Source organism: Mesoplodon mirus (genome assembly GCF_964341445.2).
Source record: "Mesoplodon mirus genome assembly, chromosome: 7".
NCBI classification, from domain to species: domain Eukaryota; kingdom Metazoa; phylum Chordata; class Mammalia; order Artiodactyla; family Ziphiidae; genus Mesoplodon; species Mesoplodon mirus.
The window spans coordinates 93,915,226-93,930,643 of record NC_138983.1 but is presented as its reverse complement, the minus strand read 5'-3'; the positions used below and the strand labels follow the sequence as shown (position 1 = coordinate 93,930,643).

General features: G+C 46.3%; 2 protein-coding genes across 2 annotated transcripts in view; both read right to left on the bottom strand.

The window, feature by feature from the left end:
* The window catches only part of LOC309807669 (interferon regulatory factor 6-like), a 1,069,421-nt gene that overhangs the window by 276,923 nt on the left and 777,080 nt on the right, over positions 1 to 15,418 (bottom strand). The window lies entirely within an intron of this gene.
* LOC309808884 (forkhead-associated domain-containing protein 1-like) overlaps positions 1 to 15,418 on the bottom strand; it is a gene marked incomplete at both ends in the record, with an annotated part of 100,362 nt that overhangs the window by 53,147 nt on the left and 31,797 nt on the right. The window contains 2 exons of the mRNA XM_082629457.1: positions 2,768 to 2,877; positions 11,719 to 11,989. Of these exons, the coding sequence (XP_082485583.1) occupies positions 2,768 to 2,877; positions 11,719 to 11,989 (381 nt within the window). The remainder of the gene's footprint in view (positions 1 to 2,767; positions 2,878 to 11,718; positions 11,990 to 15,418) is intronic.

Below are 15,418 nucleotides of genomic sequence, written 5' to 3'. Positions count from 1 at the left end.
AATGATTTCATTTATAATATAGAGCCTAGCACACTGGGGACCTAGGAAAGGTACTTAGGAAAACAACATTCTGTATGACCACTTTCTGCCTATAATGAGGGTTATTTGTTTTAACTTAAAACATTCTTAACTGTTTGTTTTCCCTTTCCTCTCTTCTAATATTTCCTGCCTCTTTTGGCTATTCATGTATGAATTTTTTCCAGGTAACTCAATCAGGAAAGTAAATGAGACAGGAATAGTGATTTATTTGCATGGGCTCATGTAAACTTTCGGCTGGAAAAACAAAATTGCTGGTAGACTGTACCCACAGGTATAATTAACCCTGTCCTCCATCTCTCCAGTGAAAAAGCTCTGCAGCCAAAGAATTGGTTAGGTTTTCCAAAAAAGGAAAAAAAAATTCCCCCAAACTTCTCACCAGACGTTATCAATAAAATGTCAGAAAAACTGAAGAAGAAGAAGAAGAAGAAAAAATTCCCCAGAGGCCTTTTCCAAAGCAGTCACGGGAGGAGGTAAACGGGCAATTTCTGGGCCAGCTCATTCCCAGGAGAGCCGTCCAGTCAGCCTCACGACCTGCTAGCTCCGTGACCTGGGGCAGGACAGGGTCTCGCTCATGAGAAAGCCTGTCTGACATTGCCAGCTGCTGCCAGGGGCCTTCCTTTGGGTCCTTGTGAAAGTTGGTGGCAAAACTTCAAGAGAGAGCATCAGACATATTCCCTACTCCTGGGCAGTTTCCCCTGTTTCACCCTGTTATGATCAGCCAGGTGCTTATTCATTTTTCATGCAACAAACATTCATCGGGCAGCAACTAAGTGCCAGGCCCCGTGCCAGTGCTGGAATATAAGAAGTTTGCAGAGGGCAGTGGACAGCTGTGGGTTCTGCTTTCCTGGTGAGGGTCCCCTTGCCCTTCTGGAGGGAGCATTCCTCCTTCCATGGGGTCTGGGTAGGATTGTCAGTCATGTGCCCTGCTCCTTCTTGTCCCGCCTCCCCATGTGCATGTGGCCCAAGCTGGTCAATCAGAGATTTCACACATCGATTACAGAGGGAGAGGATCTTGCCTTCTTTTGGATCATAAACTTTAAATATGTAGGCTTGTTTGCCTGAGTTTGTCTTTTCTGACACACAAAGCCAGCCTTATGTAGAAAGCCAGACTCTGAGGGAAACAGAGGGGAGAGGTTGGTAGTGGGGAAGTGTTCTGATGACATTATTCAAGCTCCTGGATCTAGCCATACCTGAAGCTAGTGGCCCTTTAAATTTTCCAATAAGTTGAGCTAATCGATGCTCCCCCTCAAGCTAATTTGTTTATTGTCACTTGAAGGAGTCCTGGCAAGTCAGGGTATAAACAACTTATAAAGAGAAAGAATTCTTTCTATTATAAATAGAAAAAATGATAAATGGCTTATAAACATTTTCTATAAATAGAAAAAATTATAGTGGTTGCACGATATTTCCGAGTTAAAATTGAGGCAGGTTGAAAAATGGCAACAAATACTTTGCAGTTTTGCCATCCAGTCTATTTCCCCACCCTCTAGTCTGGGCTGGCCCCGTGACTTGCTTTAACCAATGGAATGGAGTGGAAGTGATGCTGCATGATCTCCAGGCAAGTTCTTACAGGCTGTGCAGCTTCTGCTCTGGCCCCCTGGGAACCCCGAGACCACCGTGCTGTGATGAAAAACCACATGCACAAAGGGGCGCACCAGTCCAGGCGTCCTGGCTGAGGCCCTAGATGTGGGAAGGAGGCCAATGGAGACCGACCACCAAACTGGCCAAGCCAGCGGCTGACTGAGGCCGCATGAGTGAGGCCAGAGGACGCGAGCAAAGGAACCTTCTAGGTCAACCCATAGATTCTGGGGAATAATGAATTGCTGTTGGAAGCCGCTAAGTTTTGGGATGGCTTGTTACACAGCGATAAATACAGAATCTGAGTGTGGCTTCTCGCCTTTCTGCAACATTTTTCAGAGTCTGGTCCCAGGATGCCTGGTTGGAACCCCCTGCCTCCTGAAGGTTTGAATTTCCGTGTCTGACAAGAACCCCAGGTAGGTCTGCTCCTCACAAACTCTGAGAATTGCTGCAGGAGCAGGCCCTGGCCCTGAAGGAAAGCGAGATATTATAGACTGCTTCTTTTAGAGTAACTTTCGAGTCGTGTCTGAGTGGGGAGAAATTGACCTGGGCCCTTCCCAGGATGGCTTGAATCCACCTGTTCTGCTCGCATACCTGCTTTAAACCTCTCTGGTTCTTTAACGAGTCTCTTGGCCCAGGCCTCCCTGACTTCAGGGCTCAATTCCTCCTGCTAGGAACGTGTTTTTGCGTCACTGTCCCATCACTGAAGGTTGACCAAGTGATTACTGTGTGGGAGTTAGAAGTACCCGCTGAGAAGCTAACCAGACCTCGCTTTGAATCCTAACACTGCTCCTTGCATTGGGCAGCCGTGAACACATCACTGAACCTCTCTGAGCTTCAGTTTCCTCATCTGCAAAGTGAGGGTGATAAAATCTATTTTGAAGATGGTGAAGATTAACGAGCTAATAAATGTCAAGTGCACAGGACATGGCCCAGCACACAGTAGGTGCTCAGTACCTTGTAGTTGTAGATGTTATTTGGGATAAAATGAGCAGTGGCCAAACCTGGCTGAATGTCTTGGGAGGAAGAGGTGGTTTCTTGGAAGTAGGAAAAAGGGACGGTCCTTGAGACACAGAGAACAAGAGGCAGTGGCAATCTCTCCATGGTCCCTCTTGCTGCTGTAGCTCTGTGCTTCCCCGAGACCCCTCACCTTATCATACTGGGCCAGGTCCTGGTCCACAAAAATTTCTCTGTAGGGCTCTGCCCCAGGAATTTCCTCGGCCACTGATTGTTCCGACAGTTCCGCCGCGTTGGTCCACACTAACACACAAGATCAACAGAGAATGCAGAGGAGACTGTGAGTTTCCCCAAAGTCTTAAAGAATATTTTCAGATTAACCTTCACATTCATGAGACTTATGCACTGAAAGCATTACAGGAGGACAGGAAAGGGTAAGAGCTGCCTCATTTCTCTTCCCCAGCATTAACTGCACTGATGCACTGTGGTGTGTCTCTTTCCAGACATTTTTCTATGCCGCATAAGAGCTGATGACCTTGGGCAAGTCATTTGCTCTCTCTAAGCCTTCGTTTCCACATCCATAATTTAGGATCACTGATAGTCTCTGCTATAAAGGGCTATCTGGAGATTAAATAGAATAATGATATAGAGCAGGGGTTGGCAAACTATGGCCCTGCGGCCAAATCTGGCCTTCTGCCTATTTTTGTAAATAAAGTTTTATTGCAACACAGCCACAGTGATTCATTTACATATTCTTTATGGCTGCTTCCCAGCTACAAAGGCAGAGCTGAGTAGTTGCAGCACAGACCATGTGACCCACAAATCCTAAAGTATTTACTATCTGGCTCTTTACAGGAAAAGTTTGCTGACCCCTCATGTAGATCATTTAGCACTAAACATTAGCTATATATTTTTTATTGCAGTCATATCTTTTCAAAAAACAAAAATGCATTTACATGTCAGAGATTCTTATCCAGCTTACTTTTCAGCTAACAATATGAAAAACATCTTCCCATGTCAGTATTTGAAGCTGTACTGGGTCCTTTTCAAGGGTAGCATTGTGGTCCATTGTCCAAGTGTGCCAAACGTGTTTAACTAGGATCCACTTGATAGACATTTAAGCTTTCCTAATTTTTTTCTTATTTACCCCAATATTACAAGGCCTGTTTATATGACTTTCGGGGAATATGGCATTGTGTTTGGGGGCCCCACTCTGTATCACATCAGACATCTCGCAATTCACTCACATCAACACTGAATGGTGTAGAAACCATTTTCTTGGTGTAGAAACGTTTGTAAAGATTTCTATAATTCTACTTGTGAAACCACTTGGGCCCAAGCAGCGTATTTTAAATTTCCAAGTGACTATGGTTTCTGGACAGTCACTGCACATTCTTATCTTCCTGTGAAGTGAGAAGCTGAACAAATTGTTTTCAGTGGTGATGAAACTTTAATGAGTATTAACATTAATGATGAATGAAGCACGCACTATCATGTTTGTGGACATTCATCATTTATTCATTTTGCTTCTGCCTTTTTTATTTATGCATTTTAGAATCAAAGATTCCTGCCCCCCAGCCAGGTCTCAAACCTCTTTGTGGACCCCAGAACCTCTAGTGGACATAGCTGATGGCCTGTGGTGCCCGGAGAATGCACAGCCTTGCGTGTTGAATGAGCAGCCCTGGCCACAGTGTTTCCTGGGGCACGAGGAACAGAAGGGCCTGGAACTTCAGCAGCTGCCCATTTTCTCTCCCTCCACCTCCCCAGCTAGGTCCATGATTAGAAAACTTTTATTTGAAGCTCACTGCCCCCATCTGACTCTCTTGGATCCTGAGCAGCTAAGTCCTAACTGACTATAGCAGCAGTGCCTGATAGAGAAATAAAGGGAGCTACAGAATGCAATTTTCAATTTTCTAGTAGTCACGTTAAAAAGGTAAAAAGGAGAGAGGAATTTTTAATGATCAATTTGATTTAACCCAATACATTAAAAAAACATCATTTCAACACGTAATCGACAAAAAATATGGAGATATTTTATATTCTTTTTCTTCGAGGCATGAAGCCTTTGAAATCTGGGGTTTATTTTACACTGATTGTGTATCTCAATTTGGAAACTGAGTTTTCAGGAGGAAGATTTCATCTGTTTTCAGATTCCTCAAGGAATCGGCTCCCACTGGAGGAAGGTACTGCCTGGCCTGTGTCCCCAGGGAGGGCCACGGGGTCTGACCCTAAATGGGCCCCTGTCCAGTCTCAGCTTAGAGTTCTGGCATCTGATGCCATCTCTAGGGGTGACTCTGGCTGCCTCTGCAACCCTGTCGTGGCTGTCTTGAGGGACCCTTCCCCGCAAGATGATGGCCGGAGGGGGGACTTCATAAAACTTACAGAACAGGCTGATCGACGGGGTCCCTTTATTAGGGAAGGTGTGTTTACCGAAAGTCTTTGTGGGGCTAGAATTTGCTCTGAGACTCGCTTTCCTTACACCCAGGCAGGGAGGTGCTGGAGCAGTTACCCCTCACCTGCCCCAAACTTCTTTACCGGCTACTGTTATTTATCAGAAAGAACCTAAGGGCCATGTATGACCAAACCGGCTTAACTCTAGCTGCCGGATCCTTCGGAGGTCCCAGTGGGGAGAAGCCCCAGGGAGGGTCGGGAGGGCTGGGGCGGTGGGAAGGCGGATATGGGGACGCAGTCACTTTAAGAATTTTCGGGCATGAGCTGTTGGCCAAAGGGCAGGGAAGTTACTTTAATATTTTAACAACCCCCAGCTGTCCTGGTGCGCTCCAATGATCACCAGTCTGCAGCAGGGGCAGTATGTGTGCACCTTAACTGTGTCTTTCAGACATTGTGAGTTGTAAATAAAAGTTAAATAACAATCATGGTTAGGTAATAACTTAATTTTTAAATTTTAATATTTAAAATTTAAATATTAAATTATTAAAATATTAAAATTTAAATATTAAAATATTAAATATTTTAATATTTACTGAATGTTCGCTATGCACCTGGCGCTGTGCTCAGCACTTACACGCAGGATACGATTTCGTCTTCATAACAACCCAGTGAGATAGGCATTATTATTCCCATCTCCATTTTATACGTGAGAGATATGAGGCACAGAGACGGCAAGTCACCTGCTCAAGGACACACAGCTGGTAAGTGGTAGAGTCAAGGGATGAACCTAAGTTTGTTGGATTCAGAGCCTATGCTTTTAACCACTATGTAGTCAATGTATTGAAGTGGGAAGATGTTTATGACATATTATTGAATTTTAAAAATCAGGTAGGGAATTCCTTGGCAGTCCAGTGATTAGGATTCTGTGCTTCCACTGCAGGGGGCACAGGTTCCATCCCTGGCTGGGGAACAAAGATCCTGCAAGCTGAGCGGCACGGCCAAAAAAAGAAAAAAAAAGGTTACCTATGTTAGGTTCATATGATCCCATTATTGGAATATATATATATATATATATGAATCAAGATGCTATTTTAATAAGTCACTCCACATATTTTCTTTTCTCAGTAATTCTTCCCCACCTCCCATGAGCTCTTGCCATTAAGATTTGGCCTTGGAGCTGACGTTTTATTGCCTTGTGGTAAAGGAAGGATGAGTATTAACTAGAACAGGGTGAGTTTTCCCCCAGGCAAAATGACGTTCTGACTTTTGACAACGTCTGGAGACATTTTTGAGAACCACAGTTAGGGGGGGTGGTGGTGGTGTTGCTACTGGTATCTCTGGTGGGTAGGAGTCAGGGATGCTGCTAAACACTCTACAGTGGACAGGACAGATCCTTCAACAAGGAGTTATGCGACCCACCTGTCACTGTGCCAAGATTGAGAAACCCTGACCTGATCTGCAGTAAATAAATCCTTGGCTTTGGGTTTTCAAATAGAATTTTTCAAGTCTAAAGCAAGGTGACAGTCTAACAGTAAACCAATTTAATTGGAAGAGCCCAGCTTTGCTAAGAGAGGAAAGAGCTTTCTCGGAACCCTTAAAAAGAGGTGTTTTCTGTCAAGAGACAGCATGGAGGACTGGAGCACAGAGTTTTCTCTGAAGCGTGGAGTAGAGAGGCCCAGACACAAAGGAACTCCCCATGACACGGGAAGATGAAAGTCCTTTTCTGAGGATGGGGAGTGTGTCAGGGGAACGAGGGTAAACGTTTGGAAACATGAGACCTGGCTGAGAGGCTGAGGAGATAGAGCCCAGGTAGATGTGAGGGACTCTAAGCCATACGACTCTTCCTTCATTTCTCCAGGGGGGATGCAAGTCCTTTAGAGAAGCCCCAAGTTCAACATGGCACTGGAGAAACCGGTGATTACAGTGGAAAAATTTAAATGGCGGAGTGAAAAAAAGAAAAGAAACAGCCCATGTGACATGTGTCCAAAGGACGCATTAAAAAAACCCCACAAAACCCTGTATATATGTTCATAAAACAGAACATGATCCATACAACAAAATGAATGAATCTCAGAAATACTATGCTGAGTGAAAGAAGCCTTCCACAAAGGAACGTGTACTACATGGTTCTGTGTACTTGAGATTCTAGAACAGGAATATCTAATCCATGGCTGGAAAAGAGTTCAGAAGAGTGGGTGCCTCTGGGGCCTGGGGCTGGGAATTGACTGGGGAGGGACATGAGGGAACTTTCTGGGGTGATGGTAATGTTCTATATCTTGATAGGAGTTTGGGTTACATAGGTGTACACGACCGTCAAAACTCAGTGAGCACACTCAAGATCTACACCTTTCATGGTGTGGTAGCCAGTCTCCAAGATGGCCCCACTGATTCTTGTCTCCTGGTATTCAGACCCTTGCATCATCCTCTCCAATACTGGATGGACTTTAAATTAGTTAGCTGGGGCTGCCATAACAAAACACCACAGGAGGTCTTAACAAAAGAAATTCATTTTCTCACAGTTCTGGAGGCTGGAAGTCCAAGATCAAGGTGTGGGCAGGGTTAGGCCTCTCTCCTTGGCTTGCAGACGGCCACCTTCCTGCTGTGTCCTCACATGCCCTTTTCTCTGTGCACGTGCATCCCTGGCGTCTCTCTCTCTCTTCTTACAAGGACACCAGCCCTTGGATTAGGGCCCACCCAATCATCTCATTTGAACTTACTCATCTATTTCAATACACTATCTCCAAATATGGTCACATTCTGCGATATTGGGATTGAGGCCTCAGCATATGCATTTTGGGGGAATGCAATTCAGTCTGTAACAAAGCTTCTCTATGTAACCAAGGATATTGCAGAAATGACACAGTTTGATTCCTGAGGTTAGATCCTAAAAGACATTGCAGCTTCTGCCTCACTCTCTAGGACCACTTGTCTGGAGGAGCTGGCAGCTTGAGGATACTGAAGCAACATATGGAGAGGTCCGCTTAGTGAAGAACTGAGGCCTCTTACCAAAAGCCATGGGAGTGACCCATCCTAGAGGTGGGTCCTCCAGCCCCAGACAAGCCTCCAGAGGACCACAGCCCAGCCACCACCATTACTGCCACCTCATGGACAAGCCTGAGCAAGAATCCCCCAGCTAAGCCATTCCCAACTTCCTGACTCAGAGAAGCTATGAGATAATAAATGTTTACTGTTGTTTTAGGCCATTACATCCTGCAGTAATTTGTTATGCAACAATAAGTAGCAAATACAGGTTTGGGCACCAGGAGTGGTGGAAAATTTAACAAAAACCCTAAAATGTGGAGTGGTTTGGGATGGAACAGTGGCCAGAAGCTGGAGGACTTTGGCCAAGACTCTTTGAGAAAGCCTGAAGAGTCTTAGTAGAAGCCCGATGGCCTTTGAGGAGGCCGTGAGGGAAGGGTTCCAGGAAAGTGAGGAAAATGTTACTGGGGTTAAGGGATCCTTGTCAGGTGGTGGCAGAAGGTTTCCTAACACGTTGCCTGTGGTCATGAGGAAGGTAGAAAATGTTTGTGATGAGGCTGAGTGGTCAAGCTAAAGAGAGTCCCAGACAGAGTCTTGGAAGGTGCTGCCTGGTTACTTCTTGCTACTTATAGTGAAATGTGAGGGGGAGAGACAGTTAAAGGAAGGGCTGTTAAACCAGGGCAATGCTCTGGGCTTGAAAATTCCCTGCCTCTCCAGGTGGCAAATGAAATGTAAGAAACAGGTTCTGGGCAAAGATCAAATCAAGGGCACTCTCAAGAAATCACAGTCTAGAGAAGAAGCTGAGGGTGTGGTTTTAAAATCCTTTGTTAAGAATACAGGTCCAGGGCAGTGTCCAAGACAACCCTTCGATCCAAGAACTGGGCTTCTAAGAAGCTTCTGTCCTTTGTCAGTCTTTGCAGAAGCCCATGGTGGAAGGGCTTGTGACAAAAAAATCTGTGGGCGTGGTTTTTGCCTGATAGGATGAACCCCAATAAGAAGCACTGCCAACTCAGACTGACAGAGACCCACAAAAGTCAAAGAAGCATCTGGACCCCCAAGCTTCTACAGGCAGGAAGCAGGCTATAAAACTATGCAGCCACATCCATGGGACACCTTTCATAGGAAAGGGAGGACGACTCAGAAGGCGGAACTCACGGACCAGGGGCAGAGCCAAGAGCCCTGGAAAGTCATTTCTGGGCAAGAGTTGGACTGAAGCCCAGTCAAGGAACTGCCGATATTTTCCCAGCTGGACTTCAGAACTGCTTTGGGCCAGGGACTCCTGTGTGTTTCCTGTTTTTCTTCTTTTGGAACAAGAGGAGTGTATGTAGCAGTGATGCTATGTCTGTCCCACCAATATGTGCTGGGTGTGTGAGGGACAGACCCTTTGTTCAGAGGTCTTCAGATTTCTGGAAGTAGTACTTGATGAGCTGAACGTAACGTACTACACCCATGAGCCCTATCTGTACCTGGACTTGATTTAGACGAGATTCTGGAATTTGAGCCGATGCTGTTACTGGGGTGAGATTTTGGGGGGCCTCGGGAGAGAGGAGGAGGAGTGTGAATCATTGAGGACCCGAGGGCAGGCTGTGGTAGCCAGCCTCCAAGATGACTGCTGATAATCCCCGCCTCCTGGTCTTCAGGCCTGTCTGTAGTCTTCTCCCACACTGGAGGGTGACGCCCTGTGTAACCAGCAGGATATTGCAGCAATGACAGAGCATGACTTCTGAGGCTTAGTCACAAGAGATGTTGCCATTTCCATCTTGTCCTCCAGGATCACTTGCTCAGGAGGAGCAGCTGCCTTGTCATGAGAACGCTCGAGCCACTCTCTGGGGAGGTCCATGTGGTGAGGAACCGGGGCCCCCTGCTGACAGCCATGTGAGCACGCCGTCTTGGAAGTGGATCCTCCGGCCCAGGTCAAGCCTTCAGATGACTGCAGCCTTACGAGGGACCCTGAGCCACAGCCGTCCTGCTAAGCTGCTGCCAAATTCCTGACCCACAGAAACCATATAGATGATAACACATGTTTGATTTTTGCTTTAGGCTGCTACGTTTGGGGAGAATTCGTTATGCAATCATGATAACTAATACACATTGTGTGTTCATTTTACATGAAGGAGACAAAAATGTTGAATTCTAGTTAATGGTATATGTGCTAAAGCATTTAGGGGGAGGACTACAGATGTGTGCTATTTATTTTGAAATGCATCCAAAAAATAAGATGGATTAATGCAGGACAAGAAGGATGGGTAGACAGAAATGTAATAAAGAGTACAGCAAAGTGTTAGCGGTAGAATTAGGAGGAGAGGTGTCCCTGTAAAATTCTTTTTGCTTTGCTGTAGGTTTGAAAGTTTTCACATTAAAATGCTGGGGGGAAACGGCTGAGTAATTTCTTAACTTGTGTTGTAGGTACATGAGCATTCCTTAGATGATGATGATGATGATGTAAACTGCAGAGATACCTTTCATTTGCTCCTTAGTCTGTATATTTCAGAATAATAACTATTATTTGAATGGCTGAGGGAAGTGAATAGGTGAGTGGTCCTGAGTGAGACCAGGGAAGGGTGTGGAGGCATCGAGAGACCTGGGGACTCAGAGGGGTCTGGGGCTGGGACGCAGAAAACAGAGAATGGGACCTTCACACCAGTGGCCACAGAAGAAACCTGGGAATCATGCCAGGGACTAAGTTGAGCCAGCTACACTGCCAGTAAGGCTGACAAGGCCAAGAGGATGGTGACAGACAGGAAGTCTCCTCCCCAAATGCCATGAGGCCTTCTCGGGGGGAGGGGGGGAGAAGGAAACCCTGATGGCTGCGTGTCCCCAAAGTGACCAGGCTGTGAGTGACAGTCACTGAGATAACCAGCCTTAAATTTGACTGAAAAGCGTTAGATTAGATTAGATTGAATACATAACCTCTGGAGAAGTAATTTTGTCCATAAGCCTCAGTCTCCTCTTACCTGTAAAATGGTAATAAAATATTTAAAAACCTCTTAAGGCAAGAGGGATTTCAGTTACCAATATGTCTGTACATCTGAGTCGAAGTATATAAATTTAGATTCTGATACACATTCATATATATTCATATATATGTACAAACACACACACACACACACACACACACACACACACACTCACCACAGAGGTACTGACGTGTGCAGATGGGCAGAGCACAGTCTTGGAGGAGTTTGTACCAAAAAGTCAACAGGGAGAATTCTGGTGATAAGGGTGACAGCTTATCTTTTACTGTTTTCTAACTTTCTGCTTATCCCAATTTTTTCACATTTGATTATGTTCTACTTCAGAACCAGAGAACATAAGCAAAAGCCAGAGAAAGACAAATATCATACCATATTGCTTATATGTGGAATCTAAAAAAAGGTACAAATGAACTTATCTACAAAACAGAGATAGAGTTACAGATGTAGAAAATAAACTTATGGTTACCGGGAATAAGAGGGGGGAGGGATAAATTGGAAGAGAGGGATTGACATACACAATACTATACATAAAGGAGATAACTAAGAAGGACCTACTGGATAGCACAGGGAACTCTCCTCAACACTCTGTAATGGTCTATATGGGAAAAGAATCTAAAAAAGAGTGGATACATGTATATGTTGAACAGATTCAGTGTGCTGCATACCTGAAACTAACACAACACTGTAAATCAACTGCACCTCAATAAAAATTTAAAAAAAAAGGGGAAAGCAGAAACTGAGACCCATCCTCCTAGCAAAAGCCCCTCCCCTAAGCCGCCAAGGAAGCACCCATGAGTACCTTGCCTGATGATGGGAACGCTGTGGGCGGCTCTGTCCACCTCGAAGGAGAACATCTTCTTGCTGGCACTCATGGGCTGCCTGTGGGAGGCTGGTGGGACCATGGGGGGCTCGGGGGACCCCTGCGACCAGCTCCTCTGCACTGGCGCTGGCCAGATGCCCGGGTAGAAGGGGGTCTGTGGTGGTGAGGGTGACTGGTTCAGTTGCTGGGTGGCCCAAGGTGGCTGTGGCCTTGGCCAAGGTGCTGGGCCCCTCACCCATGGGAAGGAGACCTGCAGGGGCAGACAAGAGGGTCAGGGGAGGTTACGAGCAGCTGGGGTGGTCTTCACCTTTCTGTCCCGGCGACATAATTGCTGCCCTAGATTTCGGCGTATAAGTCACTTCTCCCAGGAAGCCCTCCCAGACTCTCCCCAAATTTGGGATGGTGGTCCCCACCATGGGTCACCTTGCACACTATCGCACCACCATTTATTGGGTGCAGACTTCGTGCCAGGCACCCAGTCAAGAGATTCACATGCATTACCTCATTTAATACCCCTGATGCTTTGTGACGAGCCCGAGGCTGAGCAAGACCTAGTGACTTTCCCAGGATCACAGATTTGGCAGTGAGCGTCTGAGCTGGTACAACGCCACCTCTGAGCTCTGAGAGGCTGACAGCTTTTTTTCTACCTTGCTCAGCACCGTATCCTCAGCTCCTAGAATAAACCCTTGGCACATACACAGTAGGTCCTTAAATACTGGTTGAAAGAATGAATGAACACATCTCCGAGATTCAAGCCCAGCTCTCCAGGACACACACATCCACACTGTGTCTCCCTGGCACTCCCATTCCACTTGTTCCCCGAAGCCGAGAGCTCTGGGGTGGCAGGCACCCCAACTGGCTCGAAACCCAGCTGGCTCATTAGCCTGTGATCCTCAACATCTGCCACATCTGATTCTTGCCAGACGCTCCATAAATATCTATCGAGAGAACCTTTTTTCATCTGACCCGGCGGAAGATGTCTGTATCTACTTTCATTAGAGAGCACATCAAAATCCATCTACACCGGGAGAAGCAAATGCTGAGAGGTGCTGACACCTGGCTTTGTCTTGGTTAATGCTGTTGTGGCCGTCCCTCCCCGAGCCTAGTGGTTAAACCGTGACATCGTGAATGCTACCATTTATTGTAATTACTCACCGATTTCTCTCGATAGCCCTGAAGGGGAGGAGCTCTCCTTATTCCTAGCTTACAAATGAGGCTTGGAGAGGTTAAGGACTTCACCAAGCTCAGGTGGTGGTGGAGAGGGTGGTGGGACTGGGGTTCTGGAAAGCCCTTTCCCTCTCTGTCTCTCTCTCCCTTTTCCGCCCCAACCCCACCCCCAGTCGCTTGGCAGAAAAAAACACACTTTTCAAGGAAGAAGCTAAGTTCAAAGGTTTGCCGCCTGTGGCGGTCACGTTTCTCTTTCTGCAGACTGCAGACACATAATGAGAAACAGGACAGAATGCTTCCGAAATAGGAGCACTGGCAGACAGAACTTCCTATAGCTCCAGCTGGATTGTATTCAAGAGGAAGGTTCTCCACTCACTCAGGTTCCCAAACCAGTCTTTTAGCTACAGTCTTTCCCAGCCAAGTCAAGAATCCGATGAATTCCCCTGAAGACTTTTTTGGAGTCAGAGAGAACACTGTTCGGGAAAATCAAACTCCAATTGCCTGGCGACACCTGGCCCAGCATTTATGATGACACTGGCCCCGTTGAAACCTGTTTTAGGAACGGACTTGGCAGTGTTCCAGAACTCTGTTACCTTATGTGAAGATTCGAATTTCTCTCCACGGTGGGCACCTCGGTCTCCACCTAAGCTTTCTTCCTTTCTCTCCTTTTAGAAGCTGAGGTGTCCTGCTTCTGCCTTGCACTCACTTCTCCATCCATCCTATCCCTTCCCGTCCTCTCCTCTGGGGCTGTCTTGCCTCAATCATTCCTACAACCTTTCCTCATCGATTTAATAAAGATTTATCGAATGAAAGGGCTGAAGGTGGGAAGGGGGAAATTTGAATATGTTTTACCCCCGCCTGATAGAAGACAAATCGAGAGACCACGGGTAGTGTGGAGGAATTCCCTTTTGTGCTGGGATGCTCAGGTAGATGTGCCTCACTGCCCACTAACTGCCAGGGTGCTAAAGGGAGTGCTCATATCTCATGCCTCAAGTGGTTCACTGCCGTAGTGGACAGGCCGCAACCCACCTGGCTCTTCTGGAAATTCCAGGAATCTCCCTCCCAATCTGTCGGCCCATTGCTGTGGGTGGGGCTAAGCAATCAACCAATCACACTCCCTGGACATACTGATTGGTTCAGTGGTGGGGCAAGTGATCCAATCAGAGCCAAGGAGAACCAAGAAGACTTGGCTGGACACCAGGATCTGGAGTGACCTGGTGGGACTTCACAATGCAGCCAGCATGAGGGAGTGGAGCCCAGACATGGAGAGAGGGAAGCTGTTTATTTATTTTTCAGATTGTGGTAAATAACCTGCAACATAAAATTTATCATCTTAGCCATTTTAAAGTATACAGTTCAGTGGTGTTAAGTATAGTCACATTTCTGTGAGATGGATCTCCAGAACTTTTTCGTCTTGCAAAACGTAAACTCTATTAACCATTAGACAACAACTCCCCATTCCCTCCGCCACCCAGCCCGTGGTGACCAACATTCTGTCTCTATGAATTGGACTACTCTAAGTACCAAGTACCTCAAATAAGTGAAATCACATGGTACCTGTCTTTTTGTGACTGGCGTATTTCACTTAGCATAATGCCCTCAAGGTTCATCCATGTTGTAACATGTCAGAATTTCCTTCATTTTTAAGGCTAAACAATATTCCATCATACAGTTTAGAGTGTATTTTGTTTATCCATTAAGCGTCACGGGCATTTGGATGGTTTCTACCTCTTGGCTATTGTAACTATGCTGCTGTGAACATGGTGGGGAAAATAAGGAAGCTGGTTTTGAGCCTTGGCTGGGGTGCTACCCTGAAGTGCTCCATCCCTGAGGCCGGCTAGAGCTGGTTTCTGTCGCTTGCAGCACACAGAGCCCGAACGATAGGGCCCCTATGGGGGAAGGATTCAAAGATGTGTAAATGCAGCAGACTCCAAGCTCTTTGGGTTTAAAAATTAAAAAATAAAGTGTTTTTTTTTTTTTCTCTGAAGCGTGTTGCTTGAGGGTAGCTTTAGTTGGATGGTTAAAGTGGGTTTTCTCTAGTTTGCCGGCTTGCTCTATCACAGGGAAGGTCAAGGTTTTCTCAGAAATTGCTGATGGTAACTACAATGAAACAGGCAGGGAGAAAAGCAAACATAAGAAAAAGACTCACATTTAAAAGCCAGCTCTGGGCTGTACAGGAAGCATGGGGTCAATGTCAGTTATCAACAAGTCTGTTTTTATTATTTTTTTATTTTAGATTTAATTTTATTTATTTTTGGCGGTGTTGGGTTTTCGTTGCTACGTGCAGGCTTTCTTTAGTTGCGGCGAGCAGGGGCTACTCCTCGTTGTGGTGCATGGGCTTCTCCTTGCGGTGGCTTCTCTTGTTTCGGAGTGTGGGCTCTAGGCACATGGGCTGCAGTAGCTGGGGCACATGGGCTCAGTAGTTGTGGCTCGTGGGCTCTAGAGCGCAGGCTCAGTAGTTGTGGTGCACGGGCTGTTACTCTGCAACATGTGGGATCTTCCCGGACCAGGG